The sequence below is a fragment of the Hyla sarda genome, chromosome 1 (genome assembly GCF_029499605.1).
Source record: "Hyla sarda isolate aHylSar1 chromosome 1, aHylSar1.hap1, whole genome shotgun sequence".
Lineage (NCBI taxonomy): Eukaryota > Metazoa > Chordata > Amphibia > Anura > Hylidae > Hyla > Hyla sarda.
Genome location: NC_079189.1, coordinates 284,025,106 through 284,051,735, shown reverse-complemented (window position 1 = coordinate 284,051,735; position 26,630 = coordinate 284,025,106). Strand labels below are relative to the sequence as shown.

Here is a 26,630-nt window from a genome sequence, read left to right as displayed (position 1 = left end):
GGGAAAAGTTAAATTCACATTTTATGTTGCAGCCTTTTGCTATAATAAAAAAAATAAGCTGACTGCTGTAACAAGATAAAATCTTCAACACCAATGTCAAATCTTGTGCTGGTGGAGTGGGCCCTGGGTTCCACCTAATGCAGGACAATGCCTGGCCTCATGTGGCAAGTGTATATAAGCAGTTCCGGGATGAAGGCATTTATAACACTGACTGTCACATTGCCTTGATCTGAATCCAGTTGTGAACCTCTGGGATGGCCAGGTAGGGTCACATGACTTCTAGGGGCGCACTGAAGCCCTGATCCAGGTTTAGTAAGAGATCCCCAGGACAACACATGCCATCTCATTAGGAGCAATCCCAGGCACGGGAGGACTATACACACTACTCATGCAGATTGGATCCTCCTGTGATTTGACTTTTTTAGTTTGATGTGCTTGGTGATTGGGAATCCAGCCATCAAGTCATTCAGCATTTTGCTCTTAAATTACACAATTTATATCATGAAACTTATTTTAACTTGAGTATACAAGGTCTTGAATTGAGTCTCTCCTTACGTGGTCAATATATTGCTTACATTGTTTATACTTTACTTTAGCATTACACAATGTAAGTTAGATAACATGTTGATGGGGACCATAATCTTGTTTTCCAAGTGTATACAATGAATTACATGGCAAAGGTCAAGTTTTTCTGCAGTACTGCAGCCTGATCTTGCACTTATAAATAGGGTAAAATTTTTGATCGTTAAAAAAAAAAAAAAAAATTTGCAACAGTGTACATAGTCTTGACTTAGCATGTGGTACTTCTTTTGGGGGGGTTTGGCTGCCCAAAAGTGTAATAAAGTAAACTTATTTTCTTGCCTCTCCATTGAAAACAAATGAGTTGGGACGTTGTGCTGAAGATCGCTGGGGGACGAATTTGCCTGCCTCCCCACCTCACCCAGCAATCTTGCATATGCCATATCCAAAGGAATAGGGGTAAGTGTTAATTTTAGTTGGAAAACAACGATATACACTTTTTCAACAATTTATACTATACTTACAGGCTACCAAATTTATCAGATGATAATATTCCAGTGACCACGCTTTGATAGGTTGTTTAAAATGCCACAGAAACGGTAATAACTTTGCAAATGACACACACACTCACACAAAAAAAAAAAAAAAAAGTCTATAATAACTATAGGCTTGAAACACACTGATTCTTAACCATTTCCATATTTTATTGTGGATCATCTTAACACAGTTACAGCAGCTTTTGCGGTACCTTTTCTCTGCCCTCTTCAAGGGAATGTGAATAGCAAATTTAACACATACAGATTGAAAACTTCAAGAATCACCAAACATGAACCTGGATAGAAGGATATTCTACATGCTGATATATTTGAGAGCAAGGTTTCAGGGGGGGGGGGGGGGGGGGGGGGTCAAAAAACAAGTTATATATGACTGAATTTCTTTAAGATATATCTGAGACCAGGAAATACGGTGGGGAGGACCTGGACATACAAAACACCAAAGGCAGTGCACAGGAGTAGGACATGTAACAGGGAGAATTTCACAAATATATGTGGATACAACAAAAACATCTAATTCTATTATACAACAGAGATTACTATTAATGTCTCTGGTGTATCCATTCTATGAAGCAAAATCTTTATTTTTATGACCTGGGCAATACTTTACTTGTATCTTCAGAGGCTTCATCCTGTGTGTAAACAATTCTAAATGTGGCATAAAAAAATATAATCCAGATAGTTGTTCCCACCATATCACACTTGGTAGAGAGAGCAGGTTTAGTGTTTCCAATTGTGCAATGTGTTTAAATTTCTCTTTAAACACATTGAGACTAAAAATATATTTTTTAATTACCAAGAAGGAAATGTGAGCATAGTGAGTACACCAGGGTTCCAGAGTTCTAAAAGAGAAAGCCTAACAAGACCAGCAAGTAATACCAAACTATAGGTTATAGGCTGCATATGCAACAATAAACAACTTCATTTTCTAACCGTATTATAAATACAATTTTGTACAGAATAGTGGTACTCTATCTTAATGTTGCAGTCCTTTCAAATAGATGGATCTGCTTCTCTTCCCTTCGGGTTAAACATAATTTTAGGAAGTTATATTAAGGCACCACCAGTTATTTAGGTCATCACATGATTTATGAGTCACAACATCTTTTATCTTCACAAATCTTATGATACATAGGTTTCTATGAAGGTAAAAGCGGTATGTGATCAGGCAGACTGTACAGCACACACTTTGCACCATGAGTATAGGAGACCCTCTTAAAAGTCATAACTAAACCGAGTGAACACACAACAGGGAAAAACAAAAAACAAAAAAAATCCACAAACACACGAATAAGACACTATAGATAAACAAAATATGGAATTTCCAGTTTCTATTCATAATTTATGCTTCGGAATGTCTTGCTGGCCCAGAGAAAAACCCAAAAGGACCCAAAAACAAAACATGATCCCATGTAAGACAGTGATATTAAGCTAGGTCAAAATTGCAAGATTGAAAGGTCTTGCTGTTCTTACAAGCAGTTCATGCATAACTGCAAATAAGGCAAAAAGTTGTGTTTCATCGCCCACGTGCTATGCTGGACAGCCACTCTAAGCAGTTCAATACTGTTACCCACTCAATGCAAATAGTAAACACTGTTGTCCAGTAATCTGCTACATAGATACTGTGCAAGCCACAGCGAATGTTACAAATAGGTTTCTTACATCTTAAGATGTGGTGGAGTCATAGGCAGAAGCCCAATATTAGCAAATTTAACCTCCAATGATGAAATTGGAAGAAAAATCTAACTAGATTCATAATAAGATTTCTATATCCACCAGTTTTGGCAGTATAAATATGTAATGTGAACACTTAATAAAACTGCTTTTCAACTGCTGCATTGGGATATCCATAGGTAATGTTAAAAAAAATTATAATAATATTAATAAGGGGCCAGCATTTGATAATAAAATTAAGCACAGTAAAAAACTTTACACTTCCAAATGACAGTAAAATTGGGCCTCCTGCAAAAATGAGGGACCTGAACATGCAGTTATGCGCCAGTTTTTCCATTTCAGTTCTGTCTGAGTGTGCCTTGCAGGAGGAGCAGAGAGGAGGTGGGGTTAAAACGAGAGGAAAGGCTTCACTCTTGTTCAAGATTCGGACAGTGTTGCTTTGATCTCACTGAGAAGACTGCTGAGGAGAGTTGCTTCACTGCACTTTCCATCAATGGATATAGACTTGTCACCCTTGGGAAAACAAGAGAAAATATATTGAGTATTTCTTACCACCTGAAAAGTGTTCGATTCTGAAGAATGTTTCCAAATTGCACCATCAACTAACAGCATTACAAATAGGGTACTTGTTTGGAACTCAACACTTAACAAAATAAAAGCTAAAATGTAAGCCTTGTTCTTAGACCAAGAAAACACTAAGACATACCATATACAAAACATTCAGGATGCCTGTCCCAGCTTGCATACAGATTTTTGCCTCATAAGAATATGTGAGTTAGGCAGTGAATTATAAACATAATCACTGTCTCAGTTACTAGTTAGTGATGAATATTCAAGTATCAACACCCAGCAGGGTTTATCTTAGTTTAGCACAGTGCCTTACCAGTGATATTAATACGAGTTATGGGTTATATAGCAGTATGCATGTGATACAACTACAAGTCACACAGTAATACCATTTATACTTTAAAGAGTACCTGTCACCAAACTAAAAACGTAATATATTTTACCTTTATGTAATTATAAGACACTTTGCTATTTACTTGCTGTTAAAATTCTCAACCTTTATATGTTTTTAATGTGTTTGAAAAAATGGCCACTAGGTGGCACTGTTCTGTTCCCTGCGCAAGTAAAACAGTCAGTTTGATCTCCTTCCGCCCCGGCAGGAGACCAAACTCAAGACGTGCATGCAGGGCATGGGGAGGCACAGCTCTCACAGGCTTCAGTGACGTTGCGCCTGCTGGGGAACGCCCACTTTCTCCTGCCGGGAGCTCACACAGTGTGAGCAAAGGGAAAGGTATGATACACAACTTTTTAATGTGTGATGTGGGGAAATAGGGTGGAGTTATGTGATGTCTGCCATCACAAGGAGCAGTTAGGGAGGGTAAGGAGTCCTTCCTTTATGGCAGCTGCGCCCGTTAATTGATAAGTGGAAATATGGAGTGCTGGGCCACTTAGTCCTGCATCAGCGCTTGACTATTCAACATCTTTCAGATAAGTCTACTAATTTATTTTTCTATATACTATGAGTACATATGAGTAGTATATGATGAGAGTTCTTTTGAGAATAACTTAATGGCCACATGGGTACGTACCATGCTCAATGTATTTAAGTGGTCTCCTGATTAATTAAATAGATCGATTGGTTAGGGGGAAACACGGTTAGTGTATAATTTATAGTTAATCCATATCTGAGTATTACTTTGGCATAGAATCAGGGATTATATAGAACTAACGAGTGACTTAAATAATTGATCTTGAAAGAATCTGTATTACCTGTTGCACAGTCTTTATGGCTGTACTGAAAAACCTTATACAGTGCTGGTTTTATTTTTGTAAAATGATGGTGCAATGTGCCACCGTCCAGTGGTTTTCCACTGATTCTTGTACTATTTTTGCCTCCTGCAATACATCTATAGCATCTATATACATCTATATGACACTATGTTTTGGGAATCCAATCTGCTATTTAGTGAGTAATAGACCTAGCCAGTGAAAGAAAGCCCTAGTGCACTTGTGAGGGTGAGTTTCCAGACAGGGCTTTTTTTCTCCCTTTAAAAGGGTACTACGCCCCTGGCATCTTATCCCCTATCCAAAAGGATAGGGGGATAAGATGTTAGATCGCCGCGGTCCCGCTGCTGGAGACCCCGGGGATCGCCGTTGCGGCACCCCGCCATCATTACTGCCAGAGCGAGTTCGCTCTGTGCGTAATGACGGGCGATACAGGGGCCGGAGCAGCGCGACGTCATGGCTCCGCCCCTCGTGACACCACGGCCTGTCCCCTTAATGCAAGTCTATGGCAGGGGGCGTGACGACCGCCACGCCCCCTTCCCATAGACTTGTATTGACGGGGGCGGGCCGTTACATCACGAGGGGCGGAGCCGTGACGTAACGATGCCCCGGCCCCTGTATTGCCCGTCATTACGTGCAGAGCGATCACGCTCTGCGCAGTACTGATAGCGGGGTGCTGCAGCAGCAATCCCTGGGGTCCCCAGCAGCGGGACCCCGGCGATCTGACATCTTATCCCCTATCCTTTGGATAGGGGATAAGATGTCTAGGGGCGGAGTACCCCTTTAAATGAAATGTTAACAGTATAAAAAAGGCAAAAATGTACCATATGGTGAAAAAAAAATATCACTGAAATTCAGGCATATGCAGTACCAAAAGAAGGAATAAAGAGAGGCCTCAGAAAGAATTATATGTCAGGGAGAACCTGTCACTTAGCAAAAGGAGAAGAAAAGAAAATAAATCAATCCTAGGCAAAATCTCCTTAAAGGGGTACTCCGGCCCTAAGATATCTTATCCCCTATCCAGGGTGTCCTGCCACCACGCCCCCTCCCATAGGCTTGCATTGAGGGGGCAGAGCATGTCACACGGAAGCGGAACCGTGACGTCACGATACTCCGGCCCCATGATCATGATTCATCAGAGCCATCAGCGTTCCAGACTATTGGGGACCTAAGATGGCGGATCCACATGTGAGTACATGGGGCAGGGGATTATGGGAGGGCGGGAAACAGCGGCGGGAATGAAGGTAGGCGGGCTGACCCTGAATCACATGTGGTATGCAGCCTATCAGTGTTCACTGACCCCTGTAATGTCACAGCCCCTATATTATCGGCGGCCATCTTGCCTCTCCATTTCATCTATGCACTCAGATAGAGAGGACGGGACGGTGTGTGTTGGAATAGCTCATACCACAGTGTTACACTGCAACTGCTAGTCACATCAGCATTAGGGAAAGGCAGGAGTTGCAGAGTGCTTTGCTGTTACACTGAGAAGGATCATTGTTTGCTAAGCCTCCTATTCACATTATTGAGCATTGCAGCAGAGAGGGGCAGATAGCTGTCAGCTGCCTCATACAGATCTCCAAGCTGCCTGAACTTTCTGAAGCATCTTATCTCCTCATTGTTCAGCCCAAATTAGTTTATTTTTATTTGCTCCACAAATCATCTGAAGCTCAGAATTGTGTGACAGAGTGTCATTTAGGGTTTAATTCCTGGATTTTTTTTTGTTGTGGTGCTGCACTGTTGGGTCCTGCTGCTGTTCAGAAATACGTGATTGTTCAGTGGACTGTAGTGCATTTGCACCATTTTGTACCTGTTAATCTGTCAAGGGGCTGGCTACATACTGTGCAAGTCCAAAAAATCCTATTCACCGGCTGTTATTTTTTATAAACCGTTTTTTCTGCGTATAGTTACGCACATATAACTGCCCTCATCAGTGCATACCGCATAGGTACATGCAAGTATTGTACCATTTAGTACCTGTTAAGCTGTCAAGGTGCTCCATACCATCAAAGTCCAAACAATAGTATCCACCAGCTGGTGTTTTACAAAAATACAGATTATTTTTTTCTGCTAATAGTTAGGCATATTACCGCCCTCATCAGTGCATACCGCATAGGTACATCCAAGTATTGTACCATCTAGTAGGGATCGACCGATTATCGGTATGGCCGATATCGGGCGATAATCACGATTTTGGGCATTATCGGTAGCAGCAATTACCTTGCCGATAAGCCGATAATGCCCCGCCCCCTGCACCGTCACCGCCCCCGACCCACCGCAGTGCTGGGCGGTATACCGGTATGGATTTTTGCCGATACCGCTATACCGGTCGGGCCCCTCCCCCACCCTCCGAGTCAATAAAAAAAATAAAATAAACTTACCCGTAACGGTACGGGCTGTCCTTCTCCGGGGGTCCTCTTCTCCACTCCGGGCAGGCTCCGGCCTAGTACGCCGCATAGACGCCGCTACGCCGTGACGCCAGGTGCGTCGCTGCGCACGGGCGTCACTGCGTAGCGGCGTACTTGCTGTGTTACTAGGCCGGAGCCTGCCCGGAGTGGAGATGATGACCCCCGGAGAAGAAGGACAGCCCGGACCGGTTCACCCTCCACCCCGAATGCCGCCGGACACTACAGGAAGGAAGGATGGATGGCCCAGACCACCCTGACAGGTAGGGGAGAGAAGCGGGTGGTGGTGGCGGCGGCGGCCTATGGCACCGCAAAAGCCACTGCAGTGCATTGATTTAAAGCGCCCGCTTTAAATCAATGACCTGCAGCGGTGTCGAGGGGGGATAAATAGCCGATAACTTATACCGGAATATCGGTATAAGTTATCGGCTATCGGCCCTAACCTCCACCGATTATCGGTATCGGCACTAAAAAAACGATATCGGTCGATCCCTACCATCTAGTACCTGTTAATCTGTCAAGGGCCTACATACTGTTCAAGGACAGCCGTAAGTAATCACCTGCTGCTGTTCTAGACAAATACTGTTTAAAGAGTAGTGTAGCATATTGTAATACCCTCATAAAACGCACGCAAGTATGTCAGGCAGAGAAGTTCCAGGACGTGCACAGAGGCCTAAATACTTCAGGCAGAGTTGGCAGCAGACTTGGGGCGAGTGGCAGCAGGAGTTGCAGCGAGAGGCCTTAGCTCCTGTTATCAGCCAGGTGTCGTGTCTCCACCAGCAACCCATCTGCCGTCGTCGATTGGTTAACACGCTCATCCACATCATCACAAGTGACATCCGACACCCCCAGTCAACAGTCTGTGGGTTCCTCAGACAAAACCCTCAGTTGGCATGGCCCGGGAGCAGTCCGTGTCCTCTCACTGCCTTTGTCCTATGCTGTTCCCTCTCCTAAAGAAGTATCTTATGCTGTGGGTTCAGCTCCACTATTTACTGAGGATAATCCAATAGAGGACAGTCAGCAGTTACTGGACAGCCAAGAAGGGGAGGAGACATGCGCCGCTTGCTCCACTAGGCGGCCAAGTAGTGATACGGAGTGTGACGTGGGAGGCGGTGTTGCAAGTGTTCAGGGTCCTGAAGCAGACACTGTTTGGGAACCTGAGGAGAACATCAGTGACGTGCACACAACTGTTGATGATGATGAAGCCGATCGCAATTGGGAGCCGGGTGCAGAAGGGGCTTCATCATCATCAGGAGAAGAGAGTTGCAGGTTGCCCTTGAGACAGCAAGGCGGTAGCACGGTTGGCAGTCAGCGTGGTGGCAGTAGTGGAAATTCAGGAGCCAAACGTGCCCGGGGGAGACCACCTGCTTCGCGACAGCCTACCTTTCCGGGAGGTAGTGGAACAGGGGTTCCTGGAGACGGCGCCAGTAGCAGTCAATTAGTGCGGACTGCGGGTGGGAAAATCAGCTACTCAGCGGTTTGGAAGTTTTTCATAAGGCATCCGGAGGAGGTTCACGTAGCCACATGCAAGATCTGTCGGCAGAAGGTGAAGCGTGGCCAGGGTCCCAATGTCGGCACCATGGCCCTGCGTCGACACACCATAAAGCAGCCTGGGAGAACCGTGGCTCCGATGTAGTGATCCAGCCTGCTGCATCACCCAGTGGCCATCCGCTCCCTCCTTCATCCAGCCAAGGCTCCACCACCTCAGCCGAAGGGAGCTGTGTGTCAAACCCTCCTGTCGCTACTGCTTCTCCCGCTTTTAGTCGGTCATTCCGCCAACAATCCATCGGTGAAGCCATGTCCAAGAGTCAACAGTATGCGCCCACTCATCCAACGGCGCAGAAGTTGAATGTGCTCCTGTCCAAGTTGCTGGTGTTGCAGTCCCTCCTTTTTCAAGTGGTGGACTCTGCACCTTTCAGAGACTTGATGGCTTGTGCCGAGCCGAGGTGGAGAGTCCCAAGCCGCCATTTCTTTGCGAAGAAGGCAGTACCAGCCCTGCATAAGTTTGTACAAGAGAAGGTGGGCCAGTCCTTGAGCCTGTCTGTGTGTTTAAAAGTGCACGGCAGCGCCGACGTGTGGAGCTGTAACTACGGGCAGGGACAATACTTGTCTTTTACAGCTCACTGGGTAAATGTGGTTCCTGCACAGCCACAACAGCAACTTGGACAGGTCACACCGCTTCCTCCTCCACGCTCTCGCTCCCAGGCAGTTGGTCCTGTTACAGTGTGCGACGCCGCCTCCTCATGCTCCACCGTGTCCTCGGCATCCACTACAAGTCCAAATCTCGGTGGCCATCGTACCATGTGTGTAGGGCACGGCGGTGTCAAGCTGTTCTTCACATGGTTTGCCTTGGCGAACGGAGTCACACAGGGGAGGAACTGCTAAAGTTCATTCGTAAAGAAAACCGAGTATGGCTTACTCCACGAAATCTGGAAATGGGAACCATGGTGACCGACAACGGGAAAAACATTGTGTCCGCGATGCGACAAGGAAGTGTGAAACATGCGCCCTGCATGGCACACGTGTTGAATCTGGTTGTCAAGCACTTCCTCAAGTCTTCACCCATTTGCAAAACATCCTGAAAATGGCAAGGAAACTGTGCATGCACTTCAGCCACTCTTACACCGCCAAGCACACCTTCCTTGAGCTGCAGCATCAGAACGGTATCCCACAACATAGTCTTATTTGTGACGTTGCCACATGTTGGAATTCCACCCTCCATATGTTGGACAGACTATACGAATAAAGAAAAGCCATCACCGATTTCTTGATGATCCAAGCAGATAGGAGTACTCCCCTGTGTAACTTCAATGTGAACCAGTGGCAGCTAATACGTGACAACTGTTTGCTGAGGCCCTTTGAGGAAGCCACATTATTTGTGAGTCGCCTGGATTACGCCATGAACGACGTAATTCCACTCCTACATTTCCTACAACAAATTATTGAAACCATGGCCGGTCACGGCAATGGAGACTTTGTGCCTACATCTCAAGGCTACATGAGCCCTGTGGGGGCTGAACTGGAGGAGGATAATGAGGGGCAGAGCGGAGCACAGTTTAGGTTGGATGAGATGGCTGGTGTTTCTAGTCTTCTGACAGGAGAGGAGGAGCAGGAGAAGCCAGAGGAGCTGGAGGGTTATGAGGAAGTTGAGACAGAGGACCCAGACACACAGTGGCAGTATGCAGTGGAGATGGAGGCAGGTAGTCCCTCCGAGTCACTGGCGCAAATGGCACGATGCATGCTCAGTTGCTTGCGTAGTGACCCCCGAATTGTCAAAATTCGTCAGCGGGATGACTTCTGGATCTCCACCTTATTAGACCCTCGCTACTGTCCCAAAATGGGGGCCTTTTTTACACCCACTGAGAGGGAGGACAAACTGACCTTCTACAGAGAGATTCTACGTAGTCAGTAGGCTGATGACTATCGGCCCCATGGGCCATCCACTCGCAGGTCTGACTCGGGGGGGCCCTCCACTCACCTTCCACCTTCCACTGCCATGGCTGCTGGGGAGGGGTGGCAGGAGCAGTTCCAGCTCAATCAGCAGCAGTCTGAGTCTACAGTCGCTGATGAGTAGCTTTCTTCACCCGCATAGTGAAGCAACTCATCAGCAGCAGGTAGACATTGAGAAGGACCTGAACCAGCAGGTGGTGGCATACCTTGACATGGCCATGCCAACAACCATTGAAGATCCACTGGACTTCTGGGCAGCCAAACTTGATTTATGGCCACAACTAGCAGAGTTTGCCCTGGAAAAGCTTTCCTGCCCGGCCAGTAGTGTGCCATCAGAGCGGGTGTTTAGTGCGGCCGGGGCCATAGTCAACCCAAGGCGGAACTACTTGCCTCACTGATGCTTCTGGCTATGGGCCTTTAATTTTTGGATGTTTAGCAGTAGCTTAATACATGCTTAATGCAAATTTCAACATTCATCTTTAAATGTAAGGGGTTGGTTAGGAAATCCTCTTGGGTACTGCGATTGCCTGCTCCTGGCTTGCCGGGTATGAAGCGCGCTCAGCTCCTGAGCACGCTTCACATAACGAGAGCTGACACCCTCTGAAGGCCCCCCCCCCCCCTCTGCCGATCCCGAAGCTCAAAAAGGAAGAAAAAGTTTGGAAGCCATGAAAAATCCCATAAAGAAGTAAGCTGAGTGGCATCAGGATGCTCTAATTGAGAAGAGAGAAAATACATCCCCTGCAACATGTCCTGATAAGTTCCCAAAACAAGCTGTTAATCAGGTTTATAAAAAAAATATAATATATAAAAAAAAAAAAATAAACACAGACACCCATCCAGGAGCATTATGAAATAAATGAAGCAGCTGGGGCATCCAACCCTAACAAGATAAATGATTTAGGAGAAAGAGTAGGGTATTTCACAGCCAGCATCAGGAAAGAGTAGGCCCCAAAGTATCCACCTCGAATAATAGTTATCCCTCACTTTTGGATTAGAAACTACTGTTTTGCAAGTGCATGTCTTTTTGGATAAGCGTCTTTATATGTTACCTGACTTTTTGGTGTTTTATTGGTCAAAGTTATAGGTTGTTTTTTTCTGTTAAACTTTTGTACCATCACCTAATGATGAAGCATCAGTTCAGTGCACAACACAAACAGCAGATAATGTGTAAATGAACAATGCCACTAAACAGAAGCAAATACATTTTGTTTCACCCTATTTTTTTTATGTTTGTAGGTTTTGTATGGCAACACTATACTTACTTTTTTTACCAGTAGACATGTGTGGTGTCCCTGGATTGACCGGCTGTACATAGATGCACAAGAATCAACTCGCTCGACCACTGGAATGGAAAGCACCAGATTTTAATGTCAGCTCCGATCAGCATCAATAAGAACATTATATTCCATTATATCTGAGATCACTCACCTGTAAAGTGGTGATAAAAGCAGATTTTTGTTAACAGATGATGAAAAGACAGGCTAGTATTTTCCACTTTCAGGGAACTCATTTTAAGGTCTCCGGATTCCAAGAGCTTGGCAAAAGCATCACTGTTACCAGAGAACAAATTATAAGCAGTTTAATAAAAAGGATAGCTTTGTAACATTTAAATCTCTTAAATCTTACACCTAATATATATCTACACAATAGCATTTATTTAAAAGTGACTAGACAGCTCAAAAATTAACTCAGTACTTAAAAATTACCTGCCATTTATCAATATAAGCTACTTGGCTACTTTTTAGCTTGCCTTCAATAAAGCGATTGTCCCAGAACACACACTTAACCGCTTTTTACAGGATGAATGATAAGGGTCTGATCGCTGAGGATCCCACACCTGAACAGGGGTCCGGTGTCATCCTCCATCCAAAAAGTTTATAAAGATTATGTTAAATGAAATATCTTTTGGAAAATGAACACTAAAGCAAAGCGAAAATATTTTTATACACTGCTCAAAAAAATAAAGGGAACACTTAAACACAATGTAACTCCAAGTCAATCACACTTCTGTGAAATCACACTGTCCACTCAGGAAGCAACACTGATTGACAATCAATTCCACATACTGTTGTGCAAATGGAACAGACAACAGGTGGACATTATAGGCAATTAGCAAGACACCCACAATAAAGGAGTGGTCCTGCAGGTGGTGACCACAGATCACTTCTCAGTCCCTATGCTTCCTGGCTGTTTTGGTCTAGTGGGAGAATGAGACGGAGTCTACAACCCACACAAGTGGCTCAGGTAGTGCAGCTCATCCAGGATGGCACATCAATGTGAGCTGTGACAAGAAGGTTTGCGGTGTCTGTCAGAGCATGGAGGCGCTACCAGGAGACGGGCCAGTACATCAGGAGACGTGGAGGAGGCCGTAGGAGGGCAACAACCCAGCAGCAGGACGGCTACCTCTGCCTTTGTGAAAGGAGGAGCACTGCCAGAGCCCTGCAAAATAACCTCCAGCAGGCCACAAATGTGCATGTGTCCACTTAAGTGGTCAGAAACATACTCCATGAGGGTGGTATGAGGGACCGACGTCCACAGGTGGGGGTTGTGCTTACAGCCAATCACTGTGCAGGATGTTTGGCATTTGCCGGAGAACACCAAGATTGGCAAATTAGCCACTGGTGCCCTTCACAGATTAAAGCAGGTTCACACTGAGCACGTGACTGACTAGTCTGGAGACACCGTGCAGAACGTTCTGCTGCCTGCAACATCCTCCAGCATAATCAGTTTGGCGGTGGGACAGTAATGGTAAGGTGTGGCATTTCTTTGGGGGGCGGCACAGCCCTGCCATTAGGTACCAAGAGGAGATCCTCAAACCCCTTGTGAGACCATATGCTGGTGTGGTTGGCCCTGGGTTCCTCCTAATGCAAGACAATAATAGACCTCATGTGGCTGGAGTGTATCAGCGGTTCCTGCAAGCAGAAGGCATTGATGCTATGGACTGGCCCGCCTGTTCCCCAGACTTGAATCTGACTGAGCACATCTGGGACATCATGTCTCGGTCCATCCACCAACGCCACGTTGCACCACAGTCTTTCCAGGAGTTGGCGGATGCTTTAGTCCAGGTCTGGGAGGACATCCACTTCATCAGGAGCATGCCTAGGCATTTCAGAGAGGTCTTACGGGCACGTGGAGGCCACACACACTACTGAACTTCATGTTGACTTGTTTTAAGGACATTTCATCAAAGTTGGATCAGCCTGTAGGGTGGTTTTCCACTTTGATTTTGAGTGTGACTCCATATCCAGACCTCCATGGGTTGATAAATTTGATTTCCATTGATCATTTTTGTGTGATTTTGTTGTCAGCACATTCAACTATGTAAAGACGAAAATATTTCATACGATTAGTTCATTCATTCAGATCTAGGATGTTTTATCTTAGTGTTCCCTTTATTTTTTGAGCAGTGTATGTATAGTTTGAATGGGACAGGCTGTGGACAAGTTTGGTAATATAACTACAATGGTCCAGAGGGTGATGTCAGGGGCAGTCATAGTCACCCTTTGAAGCCCTGTCGTAAATGTACACCAAACTTTAACTGACATTCTAGGAGCTGACTAGTCACAGGTAGACCGAATTTGCATCTACCAGAGGACATCATCTATTCTATGACACAGAAGACAAAAGTGGCAGAAACGAGCAAGAACACCATTTCTTCTTGCAATCTTTTGATATTTTATTTTAACTCAACTATGGCCTTAGCACAGCTTATGATTAAAACCCATAACTTTAGGGCCAGAGAGATTTAGTGAAACCTTATAGATCCTACCTGTAGCAAGGGGTCATTATTAAATAAGAGGAACAGCTGAAGTTGATTTTGAAGTCTAACTTTTCATGGGACGATCCTTCCTCATCCTGAGAGAAAGACAACAAAGAAAAGTCAATTAATGCAATGCAAACATAATTTATACCAATTAAGTGGTAAAACAATTTACTCTTTATAAATGGACCAGGATGCAACAATATTACCTACAGCAGCAAAATGTCTATTCAGTCACAGCAATACTACTTAAAATACTGGTACATCGAAAATACAGTGATCCCCCGACCTATGATAATTTCAACTTACGATGGCCTCTCAGAGGCCATAGCATGTTGAAGGCAGCATCAACATACAATGCTTTTGTGTGTCAGGACCATCGCATAAACGGCTATCCGGCAGCGCAGACTACTTCAGCTGCTGTCGGATAGCCATTTAATGTGCCCAGTGTGCTCCAGTGAGTGTCACTCACCTGTCCCCACCATTCGGGACCGTCCTCTTCAGGCTCTGCTGCATAGCCACCGCTCTTCACCGTCTTCACGTCGCCGCGCACGCCGTCCAGTCATCCAATAGGAGCAGCGTGCGCAGTGAGGTGATGACTGATGTAGAGCGACGATCCAGGGCAGCGGTGACAACACGTTAGTATAACATTCTATATTACTATTGCACGGATCCCTCAACATACGATGGATTCAAGTAACGATGGTTCATTTGGAACCAATTACCATCGTATGTTGAGGGATCACTGTATATCAACATTAACCCCTTAAATGGGCACTCATTAAAAAAAATTTTTTTGCTATTGCACTCCTTATGGTAAATAAAAAATATTTCTAATATACATTGTTTAAAAAAAAAAATTAAGTTTTCTATGTTTTATTTGTGCTTATAAAAGCTCAAGAGCATATTTTCCCCCAACTCACACACAGACTTTGTACCGAAGCCCAAACACAGGAAGTTCAGCCTGGAGTGCTGAGGGGAAGGGAGGGGGCAGCATATGGCAGTTAAGTGTGAGAGGAGCTATGATTGGATGAGGTTGGACACACACCCCTCAGCACGCCAGGCTGCACTTTCTGTGTTTGGACTTTGGTCCAAAGTCTGTGTAAAAGATGGGGGAAAATGTGCGCTTGAGCTTTTTTTAAGCACAAATAAAACATAGTAAACTTTATTTTTATTTTTTTAAACAACATATATTAGAAATATTTTTTATTTACCATAAGGAGTGCAATAGCAAAAATTTATTTAAATGATAGTTACCCTTTAAGGGCCAAGCCCATTTTAACCTTAAGGACCAGGCCAATTTTATTTTTTGAGTATTTGTTTTTTCCTCCTCGCCTTCTAAAATCCATAAAGTTTTTATATTTCCATCTACAGACCCAAATAAGGGCTTGTTTTTTGCGTGACCAATTGTACTTCGTAATGAAACCTCTAATTTTACCATAAAATGTACGGTGAACCCCCCCAAAAAATTTTTGGGGAGGAAATTTAAATGAAAACCCCAATTTTGCACATTTTGGAGGGTTTCGTTATCCCACTGTACGCTTTACGGTAAAAACAACATGTGTTCTTTATTCTGTGGGGCAATACGATTAAAATGATACCCATAGCTAAATACTTTTATATTTTTGTACCGCTGAAAAAAAAAAAAAAAATCTAAAACTTATCAGTAATCTAAAATTGCCCTATTTTGACCACCTATAACTTTCATTTTTAGGGCGGTTAGAGGGCTAATTTTTTGCGCCGTCATCTGCATTTTTTATCGATACCACATTTGCATATATAAAACTTTTAGATAATTTATTAATTTTTTTTAAATAAAATGTGACAAAAAAGCAGCATTTTTGAACTATTTTTAACGTTTACGCCGTTCAACGTACGGGATCATTAACATTATATTTTGATAGTTCGGACATTTACGCACGTGGCGATACCAAATATGTTTATTAAAAAAATTACGCTTTTTGGGTGTAAAATGGGAAAAACTGAAAATTTTCATTTTTATTGGGGGAGGGGATTTTTTTTTTAACTTTTTTTTTTATTAACTTTTTTAAAAAAAATTATTTACACTTTTTATGTCCCCATAGGAGACTATCTATAGCAATAATATGATTGCTAATACTGTTCAGTGCTATGCTATGATTAGTATTATCGGCTATCCCCTGCTCTGGTCTGCTCAATCTCAGACCAGAGCAGAAGACGCCGGGAGACGGACGGAGGCAAGTGAGGGGACCTCCGTCCACCATTACAGATAATCGGACCGCCGCAGCAGCGCTGCAGGCGATCCGATCATCTATTTTAAACATGCGCATTGCCGCAGATGCCGTCATCTGTACTGATCACGGCACCTGAGGGGTTAATGGCAGAAATCCGCACGATCGCGGATGTTGGCCATTACCGGCAGGTCCCCGGCTGCTGCTAGCAGCCAGAACCTGCCGGGTATGACGTGAGCACCGCTCAGATGCTCGCGGTCATACACAGGACGTAAATGTACGTCCTGGTGCGCGAAGTACCGCCAAACCAGGACGTACATTTACGGCCGTGGTCATTAAGGGGTTAAATAGGTACTCTGGAGGGAATTTTTTTTTTTCTTCAAATCATCTGGTGCAAGAAAGCTAAACAGATTTGTAAATTACTTTCACTTAATAATCTTAAGCCTTCCAGTACTTATCAGCTGCTGTATGCTACAGAGAAAGCTATGTTGTTTTTTTTCCATGTCTGACCATAGTGCTCTCTACTGACACCTCCTAACATGGACAGAGGTGGCAGCATGGAAAAAAAACTACACAACTGCAACTGATAAATACTGGAAGGCTGAACACTATAAGCCAAGTTAGATACACCAGTATTTCCATATAAAAAAACATTTTAAAAGGGGTTATCTAGCTTTGTTAAAATAGTTTATTAGCAGATTCACTCCTATCGTGCTCTATTCTCAAGCATGTGAGCTGAAAAGACTGACTGTGCACTATTAACTTTAGTAACTTTACTAATGCTACTTTTTATTGCATCTAAAAAGTGTCCTATACTAAACAGATTGCCTAGTAATAGGATTGAATCAATATATGAACTTGTGCTTTGCCTTATGTTTCCTCAGCACCAATAAGGAGATTTTTTTGTACTCACCGTAAAATCTCGCTCTCGTATCCTTAATTGGGGAACACAGGAGACCATGGGTATTATGCTGTTGCCACTAGGAGGCTGACACTAGGCAAAAAAAGAAGTCTGCTCCTCCCAGCAAGATATACCTGCCCACAGGCACAGAGCTAATTAGTTGGGTCACAAAGCAGTAAAGACAAGACTCAGAAGGTGGAAACCAGAGCTGCCAGAATGGGGAAAAAAGAGAAAGAGCAAGACTCTAGTCCAGGCCCGATCGCACAAAGAACCGGTCAGGAAGAAAGCTAGGGCAAGGTGCACCAGCCGACCACCCGAAAAGAGGCCCAGACTCAATCCACAGACCCAAAGCCATCCCGCCAAAAACCGGGTAGAAGAGAGACCCCAAAGAGTACGCCGCATAGCCAAGAGAGCGGGGATGAGCCTGTGACAAAGTGGACTACGCCCGTCCAAGACGCGGCCAGACTGGGCAACCAGGACAACCGGCAGGCCCACAACTCCAAAGCCCTCCACACTGGGCACCGTCCATACCGGGCCCCTTCTAACCCAGAGGGAGAAGGAGGAAGTAAACAGGCCAGTGGGTAGGAGCAGAGTCATTTGGAACACCAGAGCAGCCGCCCAGGGGAAACTGAGAATCCCAGAGCAAAGAAGAAATAGCAGGACCCTGGAGCCCCGAACGAGGTGAGGCAGAGAACCTCAAGCCGGCTGATGAGCACCTAGGCCGGGAAAGGGCATGGAGCGGCGAACAGAAACTCGCCTCCCGCAGTGAAACGGCAGAGACCAGCACCCCACCAAGGCCAGAGATAGGAACCTCTGGAATGGTGGAAGCATCAGTAAATCCACCCCAGAGAATGAGGCATGGAAAGGCCACCTGGAAGAGAGCACAGGGAAAGAGCTACATACCCTGGGAGAAAATTGTGGGCAAGAGAATAAAGGTACAGCTACCCCTGAGGTCACCATGCTGTCCTGCCCTTGCAGACACAAAAGACTAGATGGCCAGAACTGACTGGCAGACCTAGAGTGTAACATCCCAGAACGATTAGTCCCAAGAGGAAGATAGAGGACCCAGCGAGATGTCAACCAGCCGAAGCAACAAGGCGAGATAACAGAAGACCTGTCCAGGGTGTGGGAGGGAGCCCATCCAGACTGTCGTGCAAGCACGGTACAATTGACATACTTTCAGGGTAGAACCTCGACCAAGGAGCCGCCTTGCAAATCTGCGAGGCCGAGGCCTTGTTCTGGAGAGCCAAGGATGCCCCAACAGAACGGGTAGAATGAGCCACAACCCTGAAGGTAGGAGCCTTCCCCCTACAACGATAGGCTTCCGAAATGGCAGACTGGATCCACCGAGAAATGGTGGCCTTGGAAGCAGGTTGTCCCTTGCGACTACCTTCCGTAAGGACGAAAAAGGAATCACACTGACGAAACAAAGAAGCGATAGAGAGGTAAGACCTAACAGCCCAAACCACATCCAGTTTGTTAAATGCTCCTTAGGATGAGAAGGAGCAGGACAAAAGGACGGAAGAACAATGTCCTCATTGAGATGAAAAGCCGAAACAACCTTAGGCAAAAAGGAAGGATCTGTCCGGAAGACAACCTTGTCCTGGTGAAGCACCAGAAACGGAGACCGGCAGGAGAGAACTGCCAATTCAGACTCTCTCCGAATGGAGGTGATAGCAACAAGAAACGCCACTTTCCAAGAAAAGAGGCATAGGGACACCTCCCTAAGGGGTTCAAAAGGTTCCCCTTGGAGGATCCCCAGAACCAGATTCAGGTCCCAAAGGTGAGAAGGTGACCGATAAGGAGGGGCAGCATGCGCCACTACTTGAAGGAAGGTCCAGACATGAGAATTAGAAGCTAGAGGATGCTGGAAAAGAATAGAAAGGGCCGAAACCTGACCCTTATGGGAACTGAGAGACAACCCCAGTTCCAATCCCGACTGCAAGAAAGAGAGAAGACGGGGAATAGAAAAAGTAACAGGAGACAAGACCTGAACTTCACACCAACGAAAATAAAACCGCCAGGTACGGTGGTAAATTTTTGCCGAGGAGGGCTTACGAGCCCTGAGCATGGTGCGAATGACTTGGGAAGAGAAACCATGGGCTCTCAAAATCGCGGTCTCAACCGCCACACCGTCAAATGCAGCGACGAAATTGGGGTGGAAAAGAGGACCCAGAGACAGCAGGTCCAAACGAAGTGGAAGGCGCAGTGGAGTGTCGTCCAGGAGCCTGACCACGTCGGCGTACCACGACCTTCAGGGGCCAATCTGGAGCTACCAGTATGGCGGCAACGTCCTCCGCTTTGAGCTTCCTCAGAACCCTGGGAAAGAGCGGAAGGGGAGGAAACCGATAGGGAAGCAAACCCCGCCCAAGGAATCACTAGGGCGTCCACAGCTAGCACCAGGGGGTCCCGGGACTTCGCCACAAATGGAAGGATCTTCCGATTGTGCCGAGACGCGAAGAGGTCCACGTCTGGAATGCCCCAGAGGTCGCAGATCTGCGCGAAGACCTCTGGATGTAGGGACCCACTCACCGGGGTCGATTGAGGACCGGCTGGGGAAGTCTGCTTCCCAGTTCAGCACATTCGGAATGTGAATCGCCGGAACCTTGTTTTCCGCCCAGATGAGAATCTTGGTCACCTCGGCCATGGCTGCCGAGCTGCGAGTGCCACCTTACCGATTTATGTAACCCACGGCCGTGGCGTTGACCGTCTGGACGCGGACAGGGCGGGACTGAAGCAGGGACTCCCAATGAAGAAGGCAAAGAAGAATCGCCCTCAGTTCCAAGATGTTTATCGGAAGTAGGGCTTCCCAGGGAAACGAGAGGCCTTGAACCGTCCAGTCCTTGAACACACCGCCCCAGCCCGACAGACTGGCATCCGTTGTAACCACCTGCCAATGGAGGGGAAGAAATGAACGTCCCTGAAGAAGAAGGGGGGGAGCGGAGCCACCAGAGCAGAGACTGACTGATCCGACGAGGGAGAGCAATCTTGCGATCGAGAGACAGAGGAGAACTGTCCCATCGAGAGAGAATCGCCAGTTGAAGGGGGCGGTAATGAAACTGGGCAAAGGGTACGGCCTCCATGGCCGCTACCATCCGACCCAAGACTTCCATGCAAACGCGGATGGAAATGGGACCTGGGCCAGAAGGGAGCGGACTCCTGACAGGAGAGTCAGATGTTTGCCCGACGGAAGGCATACCCGGGCAGAGGCCGTGTTGAATTGAAGTCCCAGGAAGATCAGAGACTGAGTGGGAGAAAGGACAGACTTGCCCCTGTTTACCATCCACCTGAAGCGATCCAGGGTCTGGAGGGTGAGATCCCCATTCTCCAGGGTCTGGACTCTGGTGGGAGCCTTGATGAGAAGGTTGTCCAGGTAAGGGATCACTGAGACTCCTCTCGACCGCAACAGGGCTATCACTGGCGCAAGGACCTTGGTAAAGACCCGAGGAGCAGTGGCCAGACCAAAGGGGAGGGCTACGAATTGAAAATGCCCCTCTGGAACCGCAAAGCAGAGGTACCGATGATGGTCGGGAAATATTGGAACATGGAGGAAGGCATCTTTGATGTCCACCGAAGAAATAAATTCCCCTTGTTCCATGGATGCCACTACCGAACGGAGGGATTCCATTCAGAAGTGGCGGATGAGAAGATGACGGTTGAGACGCTTGAGGTCCAGGATTGGCCGCACAGAACCGCCCTTCTTGGGGACCACAAAAAGATTGGAGTAGAAACCCCAAAAACGTTCTCTTGGCGGAACGGGGACAATAACTCCCTGGAGAAGCAGGGACCGGAGAGCCTCTCAAAACTGCTTCGCCAGAGAAGGAGACCGAGGGGCCCGGGACTGAAAAAAACGATCCCTCGGGAGGGAGGCAAATTCGATTCGGTATCCGTTGGACACCAGGTCCCTGACCCAAGAGTCCTGAATGTGTGTGGTCCAGATGTCTCGAAAAAGTAAGAGACGACCTCCCACCCAAGAAAAATCTGCGGGTGGGGGCATCACTTCATGCGACGTGGGTTTGCGGTTGCCTGATTTGGCCACAAAACAGCCGGAACGGTTGGTGTCCGACTTCCAAGACGGGCGCGCCCGGAACGAGGGAGGTGCCGGTCTAGCACTATACAAGGATACTTCAGGAGTCACGCCGAAGATCCTGGGTCCTCTAAGTGAAAGGTGTCTCTTATAGCCGCAACCAATGAGTTTACCATTTCAACTGTATCCGAGCTGTCCTCCGAGTCAAAAGCCTCATCCGCCAGTTCACCAGGAGAATGTGAACGAGGTACGCTGCTCTGGCGAGGCAGAGTGGCGACTCCGGGAACGTCCTCTGGAGGAGCGGCGTTTGTGACCAGATGACACGGGGGGGGGGGGGGACCCACGATGGGAGCACCCACGTCTACCTGAAGACTCAATGGAAGAGTCAGAAGATGCACCCCTAGTACGCTTGTGAGAGCGTGAAGTATGTGGAGAAGAGGAGCGGGGCCCTTTAGAGGGTCGGTGCAGGGCAGACCTCTTCAAGGCAGACACCACGTCACGGGAGGCCTCAGCCACCGAACGGGAGACTTGAGTCAAGTCAGCCATATACTGGGATAGGGAAGAAACCCAGACTGGAGGGGCAGCCGAATCCACCGGAACTGAAAGAGCATCCGGGGGTACCAGGGCAGCAGAGGAGCACGCAGAGCAAGTGGGTTCAACAGAACCAGGCATTTTGGAATCACAGTTCTTACAGACAAAATAGGAATCTAATGCTCCAGTTGTCTGTTTAGAGGGAGGAACAGTACTGGGTACAGACATAATGAAAAAAGAACTCTCTCACCCGAGTCTGTGTCCCCTGTGGCAGCTGCTGTGAGGAGATCTCCGCTCTGTGTAGATAGAGAGGGAGAAACAGGCCAGCCAATAGCCAGAGAGGGGCGTGCCTGGAGCAGGGGCACTGTCTGATTGGCCTCTGCCACCGAAAATTGCGCGCACGGTGCTGATTGGAGGACGATTCGCGCTTCCAGTAAGCTCCGGTGGCCATGTGGGCGGAGCTATAGTGCCCCGGCCGCCGAGAAGAACAATAGTAATGGCGCCCGCTCCTTGCCCCGAGCGCACATGTCAGCCGCATATGCGCCCGCGGGGAAGTGAGCGAGCGATACACATATCCGCCGGCAGAAGTCTGCTGCTGAAAGCGAAAGTAAGTCGGCGCTTCATGCGCCCGAACAGTACAAGCGCCGTGTCTGTCAGCCACATAGTATAACACACACACACGTGCATAATAATAAAGTAAACCAAAAAATGAGGGTCTCCAGAGGTTGCAAGTCAGCACCTAAAGGGAGAAGAATATATACTCAGCTCAGTCAGAAGAACTTACCTAATGGAGTCTTCTGTGAGGTCTTCAATCAGCTTACTGTTACCTGCATCACGCCGATCTACCATGTGCGAGCGAGGCGAGCAGGGAACAGGGGGACCCAGACCCATGAGGTACAACCCCAGGCGCTGACCGTTGGCGAGAGGGGGTTAACAGCGCATATACGCAATGTCTCTGCCCCCTTACTCGCAATGGGGAAATAGTGAGCCGCAGTTCCTGAGTCCCCACCTGAAAACATGAAAGAAAACGGAATAAAAAAGGAACACATTCCCTAACTAGGAAAATAATAAAACAGAAGACCTGGTCTGGAGAATTCCAGACCATGTCCACCTCCTTCAGACACTAAGCTAAAACTGATTAGCTCAGGGCCTGGAGGCGGGTATATCCTGCTGGGAGGAGCCGACTTTTTTTTGTTGCCGTAGCATCATACCTCCTAGAGACAGCAGCATACACCCAATGGAGCCGATAGAGAAAAGGAGTTTTTTTCAACTATTGCCCTAGGAATTGTGTTTTTGTTTTGGCGTGGATTTTGTGGTAAAATGGGGGCTGCATTACAAAGTACAATTGATACAGCAAAAAACAAGCTCTCAAATGGGTCTATAAGTGAAAGCATTATGGCTATTAGAAGGAGAAGAGAAAAACGAAAAAGCAAAAGTTAAAAAAAATGGCTGTGTCCTGACGGGGTTTATTGTCAAATTACATAGAACATACCTTTACTATGAATGTCAATGTTCCTTTCAGCTTTTGGGGCATTACAATACTTTGAACAGTGAACACAAACTGAGCTTCATTTGAGACACCTGGATGAAAAACAAACAATAGGTCATTTATTTTTTACTTTTTCTATGTCAGTGCATAGTTCACCGAAAAAAAAATAAAATAAAAAAAAAAAACCTAGAGAAAAGTTCATTCAGATATTATGTAATAATCCATTTATTTTTGTGAATGGTTGTAACAGGTCCCAGCCAAGAACAGAATAGCAGAAGTCCACAGTGTTCGTTTCTAACACAGATGCTGCCACTGAATGCAAACTTACCTGGAGGCAACTGGAAAGGAATAGGTATTCCATCGTGTACAGAAGATCCTTCAGGCCTTTGCATTTTGGTATTTAAGGAGTCTAAAACGTTAAGCTCCATGTTTTTAAGGAAGCTTTGACCTTGGTTTTCTAAGATGATTGATACTGTGACCTGACTCTCTTTTTGCAAATCTCCTTGAATGTCATACATCTGTTTTTGAGACAAAGAACAATTTCAGAATATTGCAAAAAGAAAAATGATTTGCAATAGTCTTCACAAATACAGAAAGACAACTGCTTTTCGATATTTTAGAGATTTTGTTCTCCATTTCTCAGATTTTATGCTAAGAATTTTATAATTCCAGAATTAACTATTTGGTCCCACTGTGGTGTTGGCAGTATTCTTTCAGAAAAACAAGACCAAATTGTTACTGGTCACATGAAACATTCAAAAGTACTGTTTAATACATGTAGGGTTAGGGTTATTGAGTAAAACAGGAAAGTTTGAAAACTTACTTTAAGGGTAGGCTGACACACGTATTTTATGCTGAGGATGCGCTTCCGGCAGTCACAGAGCAACGGAAGAGCAAACTCCCTGCTCCCTGTAGCTCTGTGTCTGCTCGTAGCGGCGGATTTGCTGCCGGCAGTCACGAGCTGTCACACAGAGCTACCTGGCCGCAGCAGGTAGCTTGTTCTGCAGTTGCTCTGTGACTGCCTGCAGGGCATCCACAGCATCAAATATGCTGCGGATGTGCTGTGTGTGAGCCTACCCTAAAAGAGGAATTTTTTAGTTGCAACTTACATTCTAAACTGTTGAAACTGTTAGGACAAAGAAACATTGGTACCTTTCATATAATAGTCTATGCTTTCATAGGGTGTTCCCAAGTACCTGAATTGCTAAAGGCTGGAACGCATCCTTGCTCTGTCTCCCATGTCTGTCTCTGCTTGGTTGACAGTCAGCTGGAAGATGAACCCTGTTACCAAATAACCAAATATTGTTTCTACGCTATACATAAACTGTGCACAAGTGTGAAATTTGGAAACAGGGTTTAGCTTCCAGCTGACTGTCACTCAAGCAGGGTTAGGGATAGAAGGAGGAGCAAAAAGGAATTCAAGCTATCAGCACTTTTGGGGCTTAGGAACACCTCTCTGACTCTTGTGTCTCCTTCAACTGCTGACCAACTCCATTATATGTACCAAACTTAAAGACAAGACATAACTATACAATTACTAAAAGCCAAGCTAAGGCAGAAGCTCACTCTCCTCAGATAAGCCATTTTCCTAGCCTTAAAGAGTACCTGTCATTATGAAAAATTTTTGACATGTCAAAAGTTTTGATTGGTGGGGGTCTGAGTGTTCAGACCTCTGCCGATCGAGAGAGAGAATGAGCTTGGAGAAGTCTGCTCTGCCTCTCACCCCTGCCTGTTTCAAAAGATCAAGACACGCTCACAATTTACATGAAGATTTTATGTTGATCACGTGACATGGAGATGAAAGAGAATGCACTGAGCGTAAACTTGGTCCTGTACTTTTGACAAATACATAGTACATGTCAAAGGTTTTTCAAAAATAACAGGAGCAAACTAATATAAATTTATCACAGTTTTTACTTACCATCTTAATATATTTGTTTTCAGCCAAAAGCTGGTAACTTGACATTGGCTATAATAGGAAAAAAACAAGCAATAATAAACATTTATGTATAATACTTTACAGTTGTTACCTCTAGCTGCAGCAACTACAATTGCACTGTAATAATACTTCATCATTTTTTCAACATATCCTTACTGGAAGAGGCTCTTCTTCATCCAATGTCCCATTCTGAACAGACTCAGAATGTTCATCCACATGAGATTCATTGTGGTGACGGTGGTGATGATGTTTCTTCTTTCGAGACTTCTTATCCTCTTTTGACTCATCCTTTTCCTTCTTGTGTTTCTTCTTGTGTCGATGAGATTTCTACCAAGAAAAAAATATAATATAATTACTAAACCAATTAATAGACAAATGACTAATGACATTAACATACAGCACAGCAAGCAAACTTTAGTAATTAAAAACATATTACTTAGATAAATATCATGTACATGTGTAGAATAGGTATTAAATTACCAACATCAAACTGACCGCAGTTTAACTTTAACCCCTTAAGGACGGAGGGTTATTCAGTTTTTGGCATTTTCTTTTTTCCTCATCACTTTCTAAAAATAATAACACTCAATTTTGCACCTAAAAATCCATATGATGGCTTAATTTTTGCGCCACCAATTCTACTTTGTAATGACATCAGTCATTTTACCCCATAATCTATGGCGGAACGAAAAAAAAAAAATCAAAAAGGAAGAAAAAAAACACCATTTTGTAAATTTTGGGGCCTCTGTTTCTACGCATTTTTTTGTAAAAAGGACACCTTATCTTTATTCTGTAGGTCCATATGATTAAAATGAGACCCTACTTATATAAGTTTGATTTTTTATTACTTCTGAAAAAAAAAATCATAAATACATGCAGGAAAATTGAAAGTTTAAAATTGTCCTATTCTGACCCCTATAACTTTTTTATTTCTCCATGTACAGGGCGGTATGAGGGCTCCTTTTTTGCACTGTGATCTGATGTTTTTATCGGTACCATTTTCATCTGACTTTTTGATCGCTTTTAATTCATTTTTTTATGGTATAAAAAGTGACCCAAAATACGCTATTTTGGACTTTGGAATTTTTTTTGCGCGTATGCCATTGACCGTGAGGTATAATTAATGATATATTTTTATAGTTCGGACATTTAAGCACGCGCCGATACCACGTTTATTTTTATTTACACCGTTTTTTTTCTTTTTATGGGAAAAGGGGGGTGATTCAAACTTTTATTAGAGAAGGGGTTAAATGATCTTTATTAACTTTTTACCCACTTTTTTTGCAATGTTATAGCTCCCATTCAATGGCAGGGATCCGTGTTATCGGCGGTTGATAGCTCAAGCCTGGATTTCAGGCTTGGAGCAATCAATCGCCAATC

The 26,630-nt window shown here is 45.4% G+C and overlaps 1 protein-coding gene across 1 annotated transcript in view; it reads right to left on the bottom strand.

The window, feature by feature from the left end:
- Window positions 1-2,089: 2,089 nt before the first annotated feature.
- AP3D1 (adaptor related protein complex 3 subunit delta 1) overlaps window positions 2,090-26,630 on the bottom strand; it is a 112,395-nt gene continuing 87,854 nt past the window's right edge. Inside the window, exons 26-33 of the mRNA XM_056574261.1 lie at window positions 25,407-25,577; window positions 25,233-25,280; window positions 23,640-23,829; window positions 23,315-23,403; window positions 14,163-14,248; window positions 11,822-11,943; window positions 11,656-11,735; window positions 2,090-3,260 (exon numbers count right to left, since the gene is read on the bottom strand). Of these exons, the coding sequence (XP_056430236.1) occupies window positions 3,165-3,260; window positions 11,656-11,735; window positions 11,822-11,943; window positions 14,163-14,248; window positions 23,315-23,403; window positions 23,640-23,829; window positions 25,233-25,280; window positions 25,407-25,577 (882 nt within the window). The 3' untranslated portion in view covers window positions 2,090-3,164. The remainder of the gene's footprint in view (window positions 3,261-11,655; window positions 11,736-11,821; window positions 11,944-14,162; window positions 14,249-23,314; window positions 23,404-23,639; window positions 23,830-25,232; window positions 25,281-25,406; window positions 25,578-26,630) is intronic.